The 21,874-nt window shown below is 42.5% G+C and overlaps 1 protein-coding gene across 2 annotated transcripts; it reads right to left on the reverse strand.

Annotated features, from left to right (window-relative positions):
- Nucleotides 1–5,764: 5,764 nt before the first annotated feature.
- On the reverse strand, nucleotides 5,765–19,067 carry GPR45 (G protein-coupled receptor 45). 2 transcript variants are annotated; one of them, XM_060233791.1, is made up of 3 exons: nucleotides 18,924–19,067; nucleotides 7,356–7,384; nucleotides 5,765–7,264 (listed from the first exon to the last, which is right to left on the reverse strand). In XM_060233791.1, the coding sequence occupies exon 3, from the start codon at nucleotides 7,131–7,133 to the stop codon at nucleotides 5,997–5,999; it is 1,137 nt and encodes a 378-aa protein (XP_060089774.1). In that variant the 5' UTR covers nucleotides 7,134–7,264; nucleotides 7,356–7,384; nucleotides 18,924–19,067; the 3' UTR covers nucleotides 5,765–5,996. The 2 variants fall into 2 exon arrangements, with proteins under 2 accessions (XP_060089774.1, XP_060089773.1); XM_060233790.1 differs by having other exon boundaries at nucleotides 5,765–7,384.
- Between the last annotated feature and the right edge of the window lie 2,807 nt (nucleotides 19,068–21,874).

A 21,874-nucleotide genomic window follows, 5' to 3' on the forward strand; every position in this document is an offset into this window, starting at 1 on the left:
CAACTGAAGCCCCGCCCCCTCCAGACGGAAAGCCATTTCTACCAATTTGCATGATACCTGTGGTTTTAGCAATTTGTTGTGTAGGTAGTATAGCAGATGAAAAGTTGGGCTTGGAGTAGGGAGCTGCAAGCAGAACTTCTTTCTACGCTATAAAGCTGGTCTCGGTCAGTTTAATGTAGTTCCTGGGCTTCGTGTTAGGATACACCTGGATAGCCCAGTATCTGCCAACTTGATTTTCTTCCTGTGCCCTTGATTAATTTGCACAGAGTACTGGTAGGATAAAATTAACAAGTATTTATAGGTATGTGGGTACCCAGATGTTTTACAAACTAGATGTGGCCAGGTGGGGCTTTTTTTTTTGCCACTAAGGCTTCTGACTGGCCACTGGAGACTAGCTGTGCAGATTCAAAAAACACTGCACGAGGATCTTCAGTGTGATTGAAGAGAACTGTGTGTATGGAAGAAAATGTTTTTAAAGAATCTGGTCATTTTAAAAGGCAGAACTTCTGCCTGACATACTGAAGAGTTACTGTGAGATTTATGTGTAACTTCAGTCTCTGACCTTTTGGAATGGATGAGGGCTAACAAGCTGAAAATCCTGGCAAAATAGGTGCTATTGATGAAGGAAGGTCTGACCTGGGTAATTGGCTATCCCCTGTCCTGGATGGGGTTGTCCTCCCCTTAAAGGAGCAGATTTATAGCTTGGGAGTGCTCCTGGACCTGAGTCTCCTGTTGAATAAACAAGTGGTAGCAGTACCCAGGGATGCCTTTCAGCAGCTTCAGTTGGTGAGCCTTCCTGAAAAAAAGACCTTGCCACTGTGGTGCATGCCTTGGTAACATCTAGATTACTGCAATACGCCCAATATGGAACCAACTTTGAAGACTGTTCAGAAGCAATAGTTGGTTCAGAACGTTGCAGCAAGAGTCTTGAGGCCCTGCTTTTGTTGTCCCTGCCACCTGAGGCTAGACAGGTAGCAACTTGAGAAACTGCCTTTTCAACTGTGGCACCAAAACTTTGGAACTCCCCAGAGAGGTTAGTCTTTCTCCCTCTTACCACAGTCTTTTGCCAGCAAGTGAAGACTTTTTTGTTTTGACTGGCCCTCCTTCTAGTGTGTTTTTAATCACATTTTTAGATTGCTTAAAAAATGTTTTCTACCTTGGCCCATTTCAAGGTTGTGTTGTCTTTTTAAGTTTTGAATCTTCATTTTTCCTACAACCATTAGATAGTTGGGTTATTAAAATATTGCATGATGGAAATAGACCATTGAGGTCACTCCAGTGAAATGAGAGAGAGAATATGCTTGGGAAGATTCTTTTTCCAAAGCTTAGCACAGCAATTGTTCCTCTCCCTTCACAGAATAATCCCAACATGTAGATTGCCTCCTGCCAGGCTTTTTGATCCTGGGAACCCCTGTGATATTCTTCACTGTGGAATAGGTCATAACCTCCCAACCAAATAAATAAATAAATGAATTTTGTGGTTGGCTCCACCTTCTGTGGTAGCTCTTTAATGTTTATGCCCACCACTCTATGTCAGAATTCCAAAGGGACCTGGAAGCAGGAAAATAAAAAAAAACCCTGGAGACCTCTGAACTAGATACAGAAAAGAGGTTCTGGATCTGCACACTAGCTTTTTAGAGTTGTGTGGGTAACCTTACACATTACAACTAAGTTAAATTGGGTTTAAATGCTACTGAATTTGGAGGACACACTTGAGCTACAAGTGGTACAATGGGATCTCTCACTTCAGAGTGCATAGGCAGGGTAATATTAATCCACTTATTAAAATTTCCTGCCTTCCCCCCAGTAGAATAGGAAAGTTTCAGATCAGCCCTTTCCAAATTAAAATGAAACCTATCAGCCACAGCAGGCCCAGTTGTTTGGACCTTGTCATGGAATTTATGTCGATTTATAGCCTGCCTTATCCCATAATGGGCTCAGGGCGGGTTCAAACACAATAAAACAAGCCAACAATAAAACAGAATCAAACAATTAAAAACAGATTGAAATTTAAACAAGTTAAGCCATTTAATTCCGTGTTGATTTAAAGCGGCATGGAATGATGTGGACACATCAGTTAAATACAGCTTTGGTATCAACGATGTCAGCTGTATTGGCCTGACTTAAGTAACAGTGCAGGGAGGCCAATTTGGTGGTATAAAAAGGTAAGGACATCCACCTGCCTCAGCCATAGGCCTGGTGGAACAGCTCCGTTTTACAGGCCCTCCAGAATGGCAACAGATCCGGCAGGGCCTGAACATCTATAGGGAGCTGGTTCCACCAGGCTGGGGCCAGGGCCAAGAAAGGCCTGGCCCTGGTCGAGGCAAGCCGGACATTCCTTGGGCCAGGGATGATCAAAAGACATTGACCTGCTGATCTTAATGACCTCCAGGGCTCATATGGGGAGAGACGGTCCCACAGGTATGTCAGTCCCAGGCTGAGTAAGGCTTTAAACATCAGTACTAAAACCTTGAAGCGGATCTGGTACTTGACCGGTAACCAGTGCAAACTGCGCAGCATCAGCCAACTGCTTGCCCGTGCAGGTGATTCAGTCAGCAATCGTGCTATGGCATTCTGCACCAGCTGGAGTTTCCGGGTCAGCCTCAAAGGCAAGCCTGCATAGAGCGAGTTACAGTAATCCAACCTGGAAGTGACTGTCGCATGGATCACTGTGGCTAAGTCCCGAGGGGCCAGATAGGGTGCTAGTTGCTTGGCCTACCAAAGATGGTAAAAGGCAGATCGTGCAACAGCTGTGATCAGGGCCTCTATAGAAAGGGAGGCATCCAGTATCACACCCGGACTCCTCACCTTCTGAGCTGGCACAAGAGATGCGCCATCCAGGGTGGGGAACCGGATGTCCAATCAGCCCCCCACGGTTCATGTACAGGACCTCCTACTTGGCTGGATTGAGCTTCAACTCAATGAAGTTTGTGTGGAGTTCCTGGCATGGCGCAGGACTTGCCAGCCTCCTTTTTGCAGTCCTGAAGGGCGTCATGGGCCTGCAGCAAGGCAAGGAGACACCCCATTGAAATTGGGGCATATATTTCTTTGTGTATATGGGAGCACTTTCAGCTGGTACTAGATTCCCTTTGCTACTCCAACAGATCCCCCCCCCCAAATTGTACCAATATAACTGGTAATAATATAAAAAAAATGTAAGGGTTGTAGAGTAAAATGTAATAGTGGACTGACAGTTGAAAACTTAGCTTAGTTATGTCTTAACGGTGTGATTTACTATTACACGGATGCTATTCATTGACTAGCCAAATTAATGTATTTCAGCATGAAACTGATTTTTTAAAAAACTGCATCCTTTCAACTGCCTTTATTTGGGTGAGCTGGATAACAAGGGTTGGAATTCATGGAAGATCTGCTCATGCACATCAGGCTTTGCACAAGTGGAAATACTAAAATTACTTCTGGGTGCTTGCTTAGTAAATTATATCCATATTTTCTCTTCTGGCTGCACAAGATATTGTGCAAGATATATCTTTCCATACAATAAAAAAAAAAATCATTCCAGCATTTGGGGTATATTTCATTGCTGCTTATGCAAATGATGCACTATGCTGGCTTCTAGTTGAGTACCAAGTTAGATTCAAGGTTCTGGTGATGACCTTTAAGGCTTTGAGTGGTCAGGGACCAACGTATCTACAGGACCACCACCTGTGCTATGTCCCTCAAAGAGCATTATGCTCTACAGGTAAAAACCTACTGGTGATCCCTGGCCCCAAAGAGATCCAGCTATCTTCAATGAGGGCCAGGACCTTTTCAGTCCTGGCCCCAACCTGGTGGAACACTCTGCTGGAAGATACTAGGGCCCTGCAGGATCTTTTACAATTCCGCAGAGCCTGCAAAGCAGAGAAATCCCACCAGACTTTTGCTTGAGGACAGTGATAGTTGTTAGGCTGGCATCCCACCCACCCCCCGCTTATCCCCCCTCCAAGGGGGATTCTCTGCTCCTGATACCTCAGAAGCTGAATTGTTGCACACTAAAAAGGATGTTATCAGGTAGTGAACTGTATTTAATTAATCTGATTTACTGATTTTGTATGTATTTTATGTTGATGTACATTGCCTAGAGCCTGGCATTGGCTGGGATAAGGCAATCACAAATCTTAATAAATAATAATGATAATAATGTTTTAAGCAGAACTGTAATTACATTTTCCTTTCCATTCTCCCACTGCTGGATGCAAACCCAAAACTTGGGTGAATGTCTTCTGAACCTTTTATTATTAGTACACATGGAAACAATAAAGAATACCCATAGAAAGCTCTTATCTTTCACTGAGGGTCAGCGGGGTGTAGTGGTTACAGCATCATACTACAAACTGGGAGACCTGGTCTCAAATCCCTACTCTGCCATAGAAGCTTTATTGCATCTCACTGGGAAAAGAGTATAAATAAAATTATGTGGTAACAGGAAGACTTATTTATCCTAATAAGGACAAAAGAAAAGAGTTACAATAGGGAAAAACAAAATGATAAATTAGCTGAATATACCCTTATGTTAATATTATATGGGACCCAAAAGAAAGACAAAAAATGTTCTAGTTTTAATGAAATCTGGCAACCATTCAAAGAAAACCGCACCACTGTGACAAACGTTAATTACACCTTTAAGTTATTGTGGAACCTTGTGGCACACGTTATTATGAGTCTTGTATGTATATATTTGACCTTTCTAATTTTAAAATAACACATTTAAGTATTTGTCATACTTTTCTACCAATATGTTTGCACCTTTACAGAGGAGCATTAACATCGTTATAAATCTGTTAATCTTGCAAAACGTATAGTGGTATGTGTGATGTGAATCATGGTTTACGAAGGATATAACTACAAAAATGAACCCAAAAAGAGAGTGCGATATAACAAAAGTTATTTGGACTAAGTCCTACTTAAATCAGTGTAACTAACAGCCACACTGTGTACACCTATTTAAAAATAACTACCATCACTTTCAATGGGATTTCTACCTAGGTGCATATAGGATTGCACACTAAAACACAGTTAACTACTCAGAGTGTGTGTCAATCCACAGCATTCTTACCCAAGTATTCAGTCTCATTGAACTTAATGGCATCCAGGACTCAAGTCAAATTGTTTCATTACTGTGGACTACTGCCGCCCTCCACCGGCTGGTATGAGGAAAGGTGGGCTGGCCAGCACTTAGAAGGTTTTTCTCTACACACGTTATCAGACCTGTGCTGTTTAAGTCTTGTCTTTTGCCAACAGTGTACACTGAGATGGCTGTGTAACTAAACCCTTACTTCTAAGTAAATATGTACACACACCCATTAGTTTGGTGAGGCTTAGTCATACCTCGCTTTTGTTGGAGTATGACTATTTGTGGTTAATCTCAAAAGGCGTCAGCCTGCTAAAGCACCAAGCTTTAATTGAAAGAAATTAATTTGACACAGTTCCATCTTCTCCAACAAAAGGAAGTTTGTTAAAACTTACTCCCAAGAGTTGCAGCTCTATCTATGAGACTAACCATTTTTGACTAAATCTGTTCTCTAGCTTTAAAACCTCAACTTTCTGTACAGTGCATTGTCCTTAAGAAGAGGATTCTGAATTATGGAAGTTCACCGAAAGTGGGCTGGATCTGATGACTTTCATCAAGTGAGGAGTCTTGCTTCACTAGAGCAAACTTCATCACTAAGCAGAAAGGAACTGCAACATCCAGCCTACTGAGCTGAACAATGTGTCATTCATGGTAATGTTGATTTTGTTGACTTTCCCACAGGAAAAAACAGAATAGCACAGGATTCAATTTAATGGCAGAATATTTAGCCAAGAGTTTCAGTTTTCTTACTGTCAAACTACGGTTACATGTACTAAATGAGTAACATGAAAAACTGAAATGTTCTGTGTGGGCAACACCAAAGACAGCATTGCAGGATGGCAGTAGAAGAGAAGTGAGGCAAGAAAACAGTCTGTGGCTTAATTCAGGCTTTCTGTTTCTGCCTAAGCACACCCCTGGTTTAATCCTAAACTGTAGACTGGTACTCACTACAGACATATATTGTGCTTGGCCTTATTCTCCTTTTTGTTCGTCCAGGCACTTTAGGAAAGAGCTTTAATGTTTTCGGCATGAACTCCAGACAGGCATCACGGAACTTCTTGATTCTCCAACAATAGATGACAGGATTGAACACCGATTTGAGGTAACTCAGCCACAACACATAGGTGCTGGTGATGTAGAATGAGGGGCTATAATAGAACTGCCTGTTGAATACGGACATCAAGCTGAATACTGTGTGAGGAAGCCAGCAAAGGGAAAAGCCAACAAATAAGATGAGAATAGTTGTGAAGGCCCTGGTCTTGAAGCTCATGTCAACGTTCATCTGGTGAGGCTTCTGTAGCCCCATCAAGCCCAGTTTTCTCACCTGACTCGAGCACATGCTCTCAGCGTGGTTGTGGATCCTGACAGTATTTCGGCGGACAGTGTTCAGAATGCAAAGGTAAGAATACAACATGATGCTGAAAGGGATGAAGAAAACGGCCACAATTAATGTCACAGCATAAGCTCTGTCTGCAGGAAACTCTGTGTACCCCAGGACACACTGGGGAGCCCGGCTTGGGACTTCTACAAATGTCCACCCGACCAACGAGGGAAAAGAGATACAGAAGGAAAAAGCCCAAGAAACAGTAATCATGACTTTGGCACGATGAGGGTTCAGTTTGTCTTGTCGTTGCACAATAATAAGGAATCGGTCCACACTAATTATCAAGAGTATAGAGACCCCTTCCAAGACAAAGAACCAGTAGAGCATTGCTGAGAGCCGGCAAAAGTAGGCCCCAAAGTTCCAGTCCACTGTTATTATGGTAATGGCAGCAAAAGGCATACAGAACAAAGACAGCATGATATCAGAAAAGGCCAAAGTAGCTAGAAGCAGATTGATAGCTGAACGCATGGCTGGCTTTTGGTACACAATGAGGCAGACAATGGCATTGCCGAAGAAGCCAATGGCAATCATGACAAGCATTATTATGGCCATTAAAATCCTGAGTGGCGGAGGTAAGGTTGTGGAACTGAAGCCTGTGAACTGGGTGCTTACATTCAGGGCACCAATATTGTCTATCGGAGTCTCGTTGCGTGCCATCACAGCAAAAAATGCTGACATCAGAGACGCAATCCCTCCCAAGTCTTCCTGCTAAGTCTTTGACTGTTGCCATTTTTCCATCTTATCATCCACGCAAACTTGGAACCGATATTTGTAGGTCTATGAATAAAGGCATAGCTGAAGCACATATCCTACAAATCACAGAAGAACAAAACTACAGTGAAGTTTAGCACACAATAAGTTCCTTGAGATACTGTGCAGAGATGTCAGCAAAGACATTACCAGAAGCATTCAGTCAGAGACTCTCCAATCTAGAAAACAGGGGAAAAAAATACAGTGATGCCATCTACCAATTTTTAAATCAGTTCATATCACTTTTACTTTCATAGAAAGTGGCTTTGCAAACCACAAACTGGCCAAAATTAGTGATGAACTTGAATTTTGAGCCAGTGCATGCCCATCCCTATTCATACAACACAATACAGCATGCTCTGATGTTCTGTTTATCCAGTTTACACTTAGCTTGTACATGAACCTTAGTTTTAGATATATTTCATATACAGGTTTGGTAATCATTTTACTTCATGACCAGGAAAAGTCTTAGGTAATTTCAATGTATTTTTAAACTGTTTCCTTACTAAAATACTCACTAAGGTGTACAACAAATATTAAAAACATTTATATGAACGATTCATAAAAACTCATTTTGAAGTAGCACACCAGTTAAGCACACCTGATCTTGTGTAAGAAATAGAGTTGTTTCAGGCCACATGTGATCAAATTTAAGGACTGCCTCAGTTTTTGACCTGCTCACTCGGTCTGCAGCATGAACAGCTGAATGTTGCCTTCATTTCACAAGCCGATTCAAAAGTTGTCCCTGTTGTGACATTCTGAGGATTAGAAAGTTCAGTATGGATAGCAACTGCCTGAAGAGTGTATGATGCCCAGTGTAATTTTGTACATTTTGGGGGAATGGAAATTCTACCCTTTTCCCATCCAACTTGTGGTCTAGCCACATCATGAAACAACCTGTGGGACAAATTACTCTCTGGACCAAGCCCTTTATGTTCAATTTGTAAGGTCGAAATAGAAGAGGACTGTGTTGCTCTTATGAGGGACTATCAATGGCTCATAGAACAACATGTCAAACCCTTTCCTCTGGCATTAGTTTTCTGAGGTTAAAAAAAGGACCATCCCGGAACTAGTAATTGAATGGGAAGGTTGTGTATGTATGTGTTTTGTGAAATCACAGTCCTAAATTATTTATGAACAAGTAGATGTTAGTAGGAAGCAAGTATGGATTTTATGTTGGTATTTTGTTCCACAACACAAAAAAAGAAATGCTTGTTCACACTTCACTATGCTTTCTTTAGATGTAAGTCATAACACATACTTTACTATATCCCAAGTGATAGGTCTACCAGGCAGACAGAAGTGAAAATGACTCATGGCAACCTCTTATTATCAGAGTCTGTGACCACTAATTCTTTTAATACCACCAGGGAGCACTGAAAGATGAAGGACCTTAATGATGTACTCCAGAGTCACACAGTAGGATGCGGTGGGATGCTTTCTCTCCTCATGTCTCTGGCTTCCAGAGTCAACAGCACAGAAAACCAGCCAGTTTTCACTTACCCCTTAAAATATAGCACACACATTACCAAATGGGATCACCTTTGTTTAGATTCAATATTGATGCTAGGAAGTACTTAAACCCTGCTTATAAGTTACAGTGAACACACATACAGTCTCTGTACCCTTGAATTTTCCTTTATAAGCGTGTTGAGTAGTTCTCATGTTACAATCAATGGAAACACAATTGAATGCATAACACAAACCCCACATTTATCAGGTACTGTTCCCTGGTCTTAGTTGTAAAGTGAATGCATGCTGGCTATTACGAACAGATGAATGCAACGTCTGAACAGGCTTACAGTCTTTAGGCGTCACAATTTGCCCAGTATTCTCCCACTTACTTCAATGGCAGCTGGGGAAAAGAATTCCTCCCCCGTTTAAGAAATTATGCCTTTCTTCAGAACTCACCTATTTCACAATCCTGATTCAGAGGTGAAAAACATTTGATAATCCCATTATGATCAATATGTATCAAGGCTTGGCACTCCAGCTACATTCCACTATTGGCTTTCAAGCAGTTATGTAAGATATGCTGTAGTGCCACCACAACCCTTACAAAGTGCTTTAAATTCTAAACTTGTACCCTTTGTTTTTCTCTTTGTTGTACACTATGTCCTAACTAATGCTTTTGTTTGATGTCATGTTTTTTATGTATACATTGTTCTTTGAAAACCTGATGGCTATAATAATAATTTAAAAACAAAAAATGAAGTGCTCTAAATGCTATCAGCAGCCTATTGTTTTGTCCCATTAGAGATGTAAACCACCAGGATCAAAGGCAGTGTAATGAATTATGTCTTATATAGTGATGCTGGGAAAGGTTACAATATATATATATATATATATATATATATATATATATATATATATGAATGAGTCACTGATGAACATTTGTTGGCTTTTATCTTGGAACATCAAGTTATCTTACAGTTTCACTTTTTTTTGGGGGGGGGGCGAAATAGAAATCAAAATAAAGCAAAGTAATAGCAACTTTCAGAAACAAAAGTTTTGAAGGCAGTTGTGCCAGATGGATTGCAAAAGTTGATAAGCAGCAAATTTGAGGAGTTCCAGAGGGAAGCTAGCCATATTGCTTTTACTTAAACCTTTGACTACTGCAGTGAACTCCACATTATGCTGCTCTTGAAGGCAACAAAGGGTGGTATACTCATTTCATCCCCACAGCAATGGTGTTACAGGCAGATTAAGATGAGCAAATGAGCAAGGCACCTGATGGGATTCAAGGCAGATAGGGGATTTTAACTGTGGTTTCCCTTGTGATAGTTCAGAACTCTGAACACTATAAGATATTGTCCCATTATTTTTCAATGCTTTGTGCCTCTAGACCTAGCACAGTGAGGAACAGGGTGCTAAGCAGGTCTGGAACCAAGCTCTGTCTGGATAGAAGTCTAACAAGGAACTGTATTTGAGGGATTTTGAAAGAAGATCTGCCAATAAATTTAATATGTATGAATACAAATCAGACACATGTCCTTTGGTGTAGTTCGAATTGAACTGTTCAGTAGGTTCACAGAAATCTAAACCTAAACAACTGTGCAGATGTGAGAGATAATTAGAAGTCACAGAATCAGGACTAGGTGCTTTTGCTACAACAGTGTTCTCATCATGGGATGACCAGTTAATTCAACAAGCTGAAAATGACAGGACAACTTCTTCTCACCAAGGAGAGAGCAGTCCTTTGTAGGATCTGACTCTGCTTTAGTACTCTTAGTTATTACTCCAAATCTGTTGTGAGTAAACATAAGAACATAAGAGAAGCCATGTTGGATCAGGCCAATAACCCATCCAGTCCAACACTGTGTCACACAGTGGCCAAAAAACCCAAGTGCCATCAAGTGGGGCTAGAAGCCCTGCCACTGTGCCTCCAACCCAAGCACAAGAATACAGAGCATCACTGCCCCAGACAGAGAGTTCCAACAATAAGCTGAGGCTAATAGCCACTGATGGATCTCTGCTCCATATGCTTATCCATTCCCCTCTTGAAGCTGTCTATGTTTGTAGCCACCACCACCTTCTGTGGCAGTGAATTCCACATGTTAATCACCCTTTGGGTGAAGGACTTCCTTTTATCAGTTCTAACCCGACTGCTCAGCAATTTCATTGAATGCACACGAGTTCTTGTACTGTGAGAAAGGGAGAAAAGTACTTCTTTCTCTACCTTCTCCATCCCATGCATAATCTTGTAAACCTCTATCATGCCATCCCGCAGTTGACATTTCTCCAAGCTAAAGAGCCCCAAACATTTTAACCTTTCTTCATAGGGAAAGTGTTCCAACCCTTTAACCATTCTAGTTGCCCTTTTCTGTACTTTTTCCAATGCTATAATATCTTTTTTGAAATGCGGTGACCAGAATTGTACACAGTACTCCAAATGCTACCTCCAGCCTTGTGCTTGTGAGATTAAGAAGATAACAAAGCAAGAGATCTGATCACCCTCACTTTGATTCCAACAAGGCTGTGGAACAGGGTGCGTTATAGACAGGGCAGGTTTTACATGGCTTTTCTTCTGGGTTTGGTTTGGTTATGCTGGTTCAACAAACATACACTCAGCAAGCTGTATCAGCAGGCAACTAATTCTTGTCTAGATCCAACCAGTTCCCCAGCAGACTGGAAGAATTGAATGGTAAGCACAGAAAAATGCTGTGCAACTCCCTTCCAACAAATACGTTAACTAGCTTTTTTTCGGGGGGGGGGATCTAATTGTTTAGATAGTTATATCTTGACTTTTTCTACAGTGGAGACCCAAAGTAGCTTACCATAATCTTTTGTCTCCCATATCCTCGTCTGATGCTGTAACCACTATACCACACATCCTTTAATTGTGGTTTGGTGCTAATGCATCAAACTGACAACACAAAGAGATCACACATACAGGGGCTACCATATTAACCTACTCAGAACTGAATGGCTCGAAAAGTGTGTTGTGTGCGTTTAGGCTAGGGGACAAGTCTTTGCATTCAAAATGATCAGACTAAGGTCCCAGACAAATGTGATGCACAGATCAAATAGTGTGACATTAAATCTTTACTTAAAAGCAGCTGTGAGTTGCTAAGCTGATCAGAAAAACCATTCTGACCTGTCTAAGCCATTTTACCCATCCAATTCCCTTCATCACTACATCTACTTTTTATCATGAAAAAAATTACGTTGCAAGAACAGAGGCAGACAAAACAAAACTGCTGAAGAGGCACTTGAATAGAAAGTGCCGATCACTAGTGTTGCTATGGAGACTTCTAATTTCATCAGGCTGTTCTTCTTTGCGCTGCTCCTGCCTCCCCCTTTTCTCCAGGCAGAATTGCTAGAATAGAGAGCCTCTGATCTCACAACATACTTCACAACAACGTAGCTCACCCTGAGAACTTTAAAGAATTTCACCAAGCTAGAAATGATGCAGTTGCCTCTCATCCCCTTTCATGCTTTTAGATCTGACTCATCATTCCAGACTCATTTAGCCGGAAATTTCTGATGAAATTGCTGGAAGGAATGCAGCACAACATTCAATGTGAGGGATTGGAGGAAGTAATAATGTAATCTTTACATTCAAGAGAAGTCACCTGGACCCAAGGGCAAAACAGTTCAGAGCCAGTTTGGTGAAGTGGTGAAGTGTGCGGACTCTTATCTGGGAGAACCGGGTTTGATTCCCCACTCCTCCACTTGCAGCTGCTGGAATGGCCTTGGGTTAGCAATAGCTCTTGTAGGAGTTGTTCAGAGTATAGGGCGGGATATAAATCCAATATCTTCTTCTTCTTCTTCAAACGCTGTCACAATCAGCCTAACCTTTTTTATTGGGAGAAAATAAGTACAAACATGCTCCATCCACCATTGTGTAAACTTAAAGAACTGGTGTGAGATAAAATGCCAATAAGTTTCCACTGGAAAAGGGCTGTTTCTGGGCCACACCATGTATGACAACATCCTCATGGCCACCACTGGAATGCCACAGTGCAGAGAGGGCTGAGGAATTCTAGCCCTCCCCATTTTACCTTATCTAGTGCTAAAACTACCACACCCCTCCCTGACAAGACTTGTATTTGGGGGGGGGGGGGAGAAGAGCTTGATCAGGCCCTTGTGGCATTTTTAAATCACTAAAATGGTGTTAGCATTGTCAAGAAGATCAGGAGGACACCATCTTGTATGGTGTCACCTCAGTTGTATGCATTGGTTTGTGTATATGACCTTGGCCTTTCTTACAAGGACTTTTTAGCCTAGACCAGTGTTACTAATCCAAACATCACAGATGGGCAAATGTCTCAGACTGTTATTGAATATGGTTATTTGCACTTTTATATAGCAAGAAGAACTTTACTAGGATTTATTTTCAAGTAAGCAGGCAGATGATTGAGCTTTGCAGCACTATCTGTATGTTTATTGCTAAACTGAAATTCTGAAAAAGGGAATTTCAGCTTTGATCTCATGCTTTTTAAACCTACTGCAGCGCAAGTCACTCCCTAATCCATGACAATTAAACTACATAGACAGGAGTTCCCATCTCTGAATGATCTAATAAAGTTGGTCAGTTCATTTCCCTCACAAAAATCTTTTGGTCTTTCAATAAAAAATCCTTATGGAGCCCCCCCCCCCCCCCTGAAATGGGATATTTGAGAAGGAAACCAGTATGAGGATGCTGTCCCTTTAACTTTTCATCCTTTTAACCAGCTGTCTGTCAGGCTTGGTTACAGCAATGACAAATTGTACCTTTTAAAAAATTGGCACAGCAGAGATACATGGGCAATATTTAAATGAACCACTTAACCTGTCAGTTTGAAATGCTTCCTGTTGAAATGAAACATTAGCCTTTAAATAAATGTGTTTTGTTAAATATTAGACAAAAGGAGTGCTTCCAACTTAAACCTTGTGATAAGGGCCATCTGTAATCAATGAAACATCATGGCAAGGTAAGCACATTGCAAATGGCACAGAACTGTAGGTAACCAGAGGCTCGATTAGGTGGCTGGCTTTGATATCAGGCAAATTAACAGCATCTGTATTCTTCTGTATTTCCCTGTTTCAATCTCTCACTTTTAAGGAAGAGACTGACAACCCATGGTAAATTAGTGAGCGATCTCTCTTAACAAACAAGCAGAAACAATCGTTCATGAGAACAAAATGAACTGGAAACTAAATTTAAATTTACCCACCCCACAATAAAGGTTGAAGTGGGGTACACTTGGGCAGAATAAACCAACATACTAAGTACTCTATAGAACAGGACCCCAGATTGACTTCAGTCTCTCATCAGCCTTATCTATCACATTATCTCACCCTTCTTCCAATGGGCTCAGGGTAGCTTTCACAGTTCTCCCTTCCTCCATTTTATCCTGTCAAACCTGTGAGGTAGAACAAAGAAAGTGACCCAAGGTCACTCAATGAGTTTTAAGGCTGAGAGGGGATTTGATCCTAAATCATCCATTCCAGCACAACCTACTACATCACACTGGCTCTATATATAACAACTGGGAGACTCCTCAGTGTAAGGAATATTTTAGCAATGAACAACATAATGGGTGTTGCACTGTCACAAGAAACAAAAGGACTGGTAGTTCTCCACTCTGGAAGGATATTTAAAAGATGTATAGACTGGTCAGCACCTTGGAACAGAGTACTACACCTATGGGCAAATGATTTGGGAGACAGAGTAGGACAAGAGAATGTGCTGAATTTATAACCATTTTTATATGAAACATAGGTCCACAGATGAGAAAGCACAGAGCCTTCCAGATCTGAGTCACCACTACACCTTTTACCTGTCCTTGTACATTGTCTTGATGCATAAATTATACAAATTTGAGGCCGTCCACAATACACAGATTCATTACTGCTGAAAATATGTTGGACTCTAGCTATCTGGATCAGAGCTGCAGTGTTCAGGGCTTAATCTCTTCCCTTTGCACCCCTTCTCCTATCTCAGTTCTCACAGGCAGAACTTACAGGCAAATGAGGGTACTAAGCTGAAAATTCTCTCAGTGATTGATCTGCCAGGGCCCAGGCACATGGAAATCTTCACTAGTATTGCAGGCTTGGCCTCTGATCACAGTGGCTCCTTCTACTCTACCTAAACAAAGGAATGCAGGTGTGTCTTTAGATATTTCTCTTCATGGGCTTCAGAACATGGCTTTGTTGGGCTTGGGTGAACTTTCTGCTTAGCTGGGGAAGGGGGAACAGAAAAGCCTGTGCGTTTGTGTGAGAATAAAACATTTTGATGCTGGAAGGGACAAAGTGAAGCTCAAAGTTACCCTGTATGTATGCATGCAGGATTTGTCTCTTTCTCTCTTCTGGGATCTGATGTAGGGTAGTGCAGCTGCTGCCCTTATGAGTGCTTCTTTGTCACTATCTGTGCCACACAGGGTTGTCAGCCTCCAAGGGGACTTGGAGATCTCCCACTATTACAACTGATTCCCAGACAGTAGAGATCAGTTCCCCTAGAGAAAATGGCTACCATGGAGGGTGGTTTCTATGGCATTGTACCCTGCAGAGGTCCTTTCCCTCCCCAAATCCCACCCACCAGGCTCCATCCCCCAAATCTCTAGGTATTTCCCAACTCAAAAGCTGGCCACCCTAGTCTGCAGTTTTATATTTGCAACTAAATTAATACACAAGTCTCTGCTCCATAGAGAACACACATGGGCAAGCAGCACTGCTTCTGTGACTTCTCACTACTCAGCAGGTGGTGGAACATTCATAACATTGCATAATGTAGCCATGCATGTGCAAAACCAAGCCTTGGAAATTTTTTACTCCAGTCTGATTTTCAGTGTAGCAGACAAATGACATTGAAACAGCATTAAGAAATGACAATGCAACCTGTGCATGTGTGGGAAGATGACAATAATCACTAAATGCTTCCTGCTCACCTCCTGTTCCTCCAGCAGTAGGGTTGCCAGAATAAGGCTTAGGCTACGATGACAGTGTTGCACTCAATTATATAATCACACCAGTAACTTCCCAGTGATGCTCTGGTATTTGGGCAAAAACTCTATAGTAGAAGCTAGTTTTACCATAGAGTTTTTGTCAAAATACCAGAGCACCACATGGAAGCTGCTGGCATGATAACATCACTTTCTGTGTGACATGGACTGGGCCTTTCTCTTTCTCCTGGTAAGTCCCTCTGTCCCACAACCCCATCCTGGCAACCCAGTCAGACAGTGTAAGTACAAGACTGGAACACCATTTTCAGTTACCAGAACAGGTACAAGGAAGTGGAAATCAATGCAGTTCAGAAAGGAAGAGAATTGTTGACATTCAAGAAATGTTGGGAAAGGGTTTTCAGGACTGACTCAAAAGTGAGAAGGTGCTTTATGGAGTCACCTATATCAAAAATGCATCAAAAACACCTGCTGCCTTTATTAAATATTAATTCAAGACTGGCTAAATTATTTCACAATAGGAGAATTATGAGCACCAAAAGTCTGAGTTAAAAAGTTATGAAGATTTCAACATTCTGGAAATCTGGTCAGCAAATAGTGTTAAAGTGAGGGGCTGCATTAAAGAATGTTAAAACAAATATTAAACCAAGCACCAAGTAGCTCAGTTTCAGAAAATAAGAGAATTTTATTGCGTTTTAATTAGAAATTTTAATGGGTACAATCTACTTTCTCCACTATTTTAATGGGTACAATCCACTTTCTCCACTAATAAAACATGCATTTGGGGGAAGGCTAGCAGATTTTTCACCTTGGGAAGGAAGGAGTTGAACCTCTTCTCTTCCCAGCAGTTTTCCACTGCAAATGATACCAAATTTACTTCCCATTCTTGCAAGATTAAAAAAACTGGGTCTCTTTTGCATGACCTCATTTTCCCCTCAGCCAAGCCCCAATAAAAGAGATGAGCTATATGGGAGGAAAATGTTGCGGCTCACTTATGCATGTGATTGGGGCAAATCAACATTTAAAGAGACCTACTTGCTGTCATAACAGTTATTTAAAACCCTGAGAAATCTGCATGCTCTTGTATCACTTTGCCATGAGCATGTTGATCAAATGCTTTATTTTGGACTTTAAATTTCAAGCTGGTCTAAGAACTTTTGGATGGGATATGATACCTGAAAAATGCTCTTGATTCTGAATGCTGTTGATTAAGATGTGTGTCTGGGAAGGAGATGTTCAAATGGCAATTTCCTGTGTTTTATGTTGGTCAGTCAAGAACAGGGTTATGCATTCACAGGTTTCTATTCTGAGTCTCTCTCCTGTCCTCTGTAAGAAGACAGTGTACTTTCTCCCTCCCCCAATGTGCTATTCATAGAGATCAGAAGTGGTGAAACTACCCAGCTAAATCCTAAAGTGAAAGCCATCCCAACTTCTTGTAAATTTTGGTTTCTGACAGGATTTTCTGTTAAGCAGGATGACAAAAATACCTGTCTGTCAATATTGCCTTCTGCCAGGAAGCCATGTGTTTATGTGTCACCATAAAATAAAAAAATATACAACAGCTTGGTCTACCAGTGGCATCTTCTGACAGCCATTTTTTCCCTGTCAATGTTGCACTTCCTATCTGAACCAGACAACTGTCTGGACCCAAGGAATCACTGCCTCTAAACATATGCAGAATGTCTTTGGGTTGTGTGACTTCAGTTAGTCCATCTGGCTGGTTATTTAAGGTCTAACTCACAAAACCTTATTTTTGGAATAAACATTGTTAGTCTTTAAAGTGCCCCTTGATTTCTGTTTCACTATTAAGAAAAAGAATGTTTCAAGGTACAGCAGAATACGGCCTTTTGAACAACGCTAACCACAGTACACACCAGTTATCTCATCTTTCTCCCCTCATTTTTGCGACTGAGGAAACAATGAGTGCGTACAGATGCCTTTGGGCTAGAACTGTGATCAATTAAGGGCACCAGTTTTTGGAGGAAAAGAGGCAAAGGATTTCAGTTGTCACTGTGATGTAATAGATAGAGTGACAGATAAGACCAGGGCAACACAGGTTTGATTCCCTGCTCTGCTGTGGAAGCCTGTTGGGTGACTTTCTGATAACACAGCCTAATGTGCCTTACACAGGGTTGTTGTGAGGAATATTGGAGAAAAGGAGGCTGATGGAAGCCACTTGGGGTCCCCATTTGGGAGAAAGACAAAGTAGAAATGAAGTAAAATACTGGTAATATCTAGCAAGTGGCTGCTTTTGTTTCTGTGACCAGATATTCCTTGAAGTCCATACAGGAATATCTTCCTTTGGGGGTTAAAACCTTGGAACTTATATAGCGCTTGGATTGGTCAAAGCACTTCAGAATACATCTATTAAAGATGGAGGTTTCAAAGATGAAAAATTTGTCAAAAGCTACTTTATGAGTAGCTTGCCTCAGTGATGAGCTGACAGCATCTCAGCTCTTGGCCATTACGTTAATCTTCCTTTGGGCGTTCACTTACTCTATCCATTGGTTGTCTCCAGGCTGAATCTTCCTTAGATCCAGTTCTCTGCTAGTAAACCTGGGTCTGGGATGGGCTGATTCAGAAGACGAGTGTTGACATAAATACTAAAGGGGGGGGGGGGAATCACTGCACACAGAAATATAGATGTCAAGGATAAGGATTCAGTTTTCTAACACTAGCTTATGGGGTTGGAAGGAACAGCCACATCTTACACATCTCTTATGAAACCCATGGAAATTTTAATTCATTCTAATCATCGTAGAGTTTTCTCCCAGACTGAGTGTTCTCTTAACATATTTCCCCCCTCCCCCCCCCAAAAAAAAGTTCCTGTTAAAATGACTGTCAGACTAAAGGTAGCCACGACTTTGTAACCTTGTTGTGCCTTTGGCCATCCACTTGTAGGCTAAACATGGCAAAATGCCATAAGGAAAGAGGCAGAAACTTAACCACTGATTAGTTATATAATCGGGGTAGGGGATATCCGTTGCCTTTCCTGCAGCTTCGGGAATGCTGTGTTTTACAGAACACAAATGCAGCACCTTTCCTCCTCCCGCGCATTTGATTAGAAACATTTTTTTTAAAAATGCCAATTGCACGCTGAAAGGAAATCTGTACACCGACGTATTATGCACCCCAGAGAGATACGGTTGCATCTGCACGCCAGGCAATTCATACATGACTGAAGAGCCTGACTCCAGCCTTGCTGCTGAGAGTTCAGTTTAGGCCAAAGGGCCAAAATGCTGGCAGCAGGTGCCTCAATCCCCCCCTCCTCTCCAGCTCGGAAATCTCGCCAGACCTCCCGGGCAGGCTGCCACGGAGCATCCCAGTGACTTACCTGCAAGTCCGCAACATCCGCAATAGCTGCACAGCAACGTCTGCTGTGCGAGCCCTCCTCGGCCCGAGCACCGCCGGCGCGACTCCACGCTCCGCCGCAACGCGCAGGGTCCTTTGGCGCCGAGTGCTGGACAAGAATTTGGGTGACGCGCGCCCCCTGCAGGCGTTTGACCAGCCGTAGACGGCGACGGAGCAGAGGCGCCTGAGTCTGTGGGGCTAATTGTCTGAAAGCACGCCGGGGCCGAAGGCCGCCGCGACGCCACGCGTTTGGGCGGACAGCCGTGCCTTTCGACTAAAAGACCTGAATTCTGGAGCAGCTGGCTGATGGCGGGCACTCTGGTTACCGCCAAATGTTTAGTTAATATTAAACCGGCTCTGTCCTTTTGGCCAAAAAGTGTGCAGGTCTTCAGCTATTGGCTTGCTAGGCGTCATATATGTGAGGCTTGAACCCTTACATTCAGACGGCCTCTGGTGCTTTAACCCTCAGGTCTCTTTTCACAGGGAATAGTTTGGAGGCTGTACGGAGGGTCTTTCCCTCCCTCACGAACTGGGGATTAAGGAAATCATCCCGAGGTAGTGAGCGCAGCTCTCCCACAGTCTTGCCTTACAGGCTTCAATGGAAAATAATACTTAGAGCTGCTTGTCTCTTTCCGTGTTTCAAGAGGCAAGCGTTGGAAATTTGACTGAGTGGGAGGCCCGAAAAGGAATCTTTTCTGCTTGGGCCTTAGGCAAAATTGTGTGCTCAGCTTCCCTCCTTGCCCTTAAACTTCATAAATAACAATAAGAAAGAACGAAAGAAAAAGACGTAATAAAATCTTTCCATCCTCCGGAGCTTCTTTCTTGTCGGGTCAATTGCTATCTAATTACCTAGAATGAACAAACACTTTCAATAAACAAATGAAATACCTGTAAATTTCTCTCACATCACGGGGCAGCACCTCGACACCTTGCAGGAGCGACTAGTTCTAAGGCAGCATCAGGGCAAATTGTGGGGCAGCTGCTGCAGGGCTAGGGAATGTGTTATAATCCAGTGGTCTTTCTCGGCCTAGGCGGCATTGAACTGCAAACCACATGACATCAGAGGCACATAAATTGATAGAATTGCCTGCTCTGGGTTTGGAGGGACAGAGCTCTAGGAGAACAGGATTTGGGGAGGGGAAGGACCTCAGCAAAATGTAATACCATAGAGTCCACCCACCAAAGCAGCGATTTTCTCCGTTTCAGTTTATTTGTACCGCACCCAGCCAATCATAACAGCCTAAGAAGTTAAACAAGTTTAAACACTAAATGGCAAAATTGCCCATGGTTAAAATAGAGTAAAATTAATAAAAGTATCAATACAATCAAGAGATATATGCATTTCTAATACGAAGACAAGCATTACAAAACTTAGCTGTTTTGTGATAGTCTGACTGGCATCTGAGAGGAGATAGAAACAATCGAACATGTGCTTCTAAGATGTTCTTGGTATAGTTTAGTTCATGCTAAATATTTTCCCTTGGATTATGTAATGTAATGTAATGTAAAATTTTATTTATATCCCGCCCTCCCCCGCCGAAGCAGGCTCAGAGCTAACAGAGCTAAACCAGAGCTAACAGAGTCTGCTCAGGTAGTCTATCTCTGTCATTTTCTCGAGGGGAACTGATCTGGGACATCTGGACATCAACTGTAATAGCAGATCTCTAGGGGCTACCTGGAGGTTAACAATCCTATAACAGAAGAGGACCCAGAGTTATGACCTCACTAGTGGGAAGGCCAGGATCATGGGAAAAAGACTGCAATACAAAAACCAGAAACTGAAAATCATCAGTGGCTATTAGTCGCAGCATCTTGTTGGAACTCTGTGGCATGTGCTGCTCTGTATTCTGGGTGCTGGGGGGGGGGCACAGTGGGAGGACTTCTAGTGTCCTGGCCCCACGAGTGGACCTCCTGATGGCACCTGGGTTTTTTCTGGCCACTGTGTGACAGTGTTGGACTGGATGGGCCTTTGGCCTGATCCAACATGGCTTCTCTTATGTTCTTAAAATACAAGCTGAACCCCAGGATGTACTGTACTGAAGAACAAGGCAAAGCTTCAGAGGTCTGGAGGAATATTTTCCACCAAGATAGTGGATTTATATCCCATCCTATACTCTAAATCTCAGCATCTCAGAGCAGTCACAATCTCGTTTTACCTCCCCTCAACGGACACCCTGTGAGGTAGGTGGGGCTGAGAGAGCTCTTACAGCAGCTGCCCTTTCAAGGACAACTCCTATGAGAGCTATGGCTGACCCAAGGCCATTCCAGCAGCTGCAAGTGGAGGAGTGGGGAATCAAACTCAGTTCTCCCAGATAACAGTCCACTCACTTAACCATACCACCAAACTGGCTCTTCTCTCCAACGGATTCTTACTGCGCCTTTCAGCATGTACACAAACAGAATAGGGTTTCCAGGTCCAATTTGAGAACTATCTGGGAACTTTGAAGGTGGAGCCAGGAGCAAGGTTGTGACAAGTATAACTGAACTCCAAAGGGAGGTTTGGCCATTTAAAGGGACCACACACCTTTTAAAAGCTTTTCCTTCATTGGAAATATTGAAGGATAGGGCACCTTCTTTTGGGGCTCATAGAATTAGACCCCCTGGTCCAATCTTTCTGAAACTTGGGAGGGTGTTTTGAGAAGAGGCACCGGATGCTCTACTGCAAAGTTGGTGCCTCTACCTCAAAAAAGCCCCCCCACAAGATCAATTCTCCATTATACCCTATGGGAATCAGTCTCTGTAGGGAACAATGGAGTGCCCAGCAGACATTCTCCCCTCCCTTTCTGATGACCCTGACACGGTGGGAGGGCCTCCGAACCAGGAGATCCCATGCCCCCTAGGGTTTATGCAACCCTAAAAGCACAAACCATGGTGCCCTTGCTCTCTATGCATGCACAAGGGCAGCAGGTCCTTCCAAATGGCAGCCCCCTTATT

The sequence above is a fragment of the Heteronotia binoei genome, chromosome 3 (genome assembly GCF_032191835.1).
Source record: "Heteronotia binoei isolate CCM8104 ecotype False Entrance Well chromosome 3, APGP_CSIRO_Hbin_v1, whole genome shotgun sequence".
Classification (NCBI taxonomy): Eukaryota; Metazoa; Chordata; class Lepidosauria; order Squamata; family Gekkonidae; genus Heteronotia; species Heteronotia binoei.

Bases quoted from the DNA above. Each gene is read 5' to 3' on its own strand.
- GPR45 (XM_060233791.1), bottom strand. From the start codon at position 7,133: ATGTCAGCATTTTTTGCTGTGATGGCACGCAACGAGACTCCGATAGAC.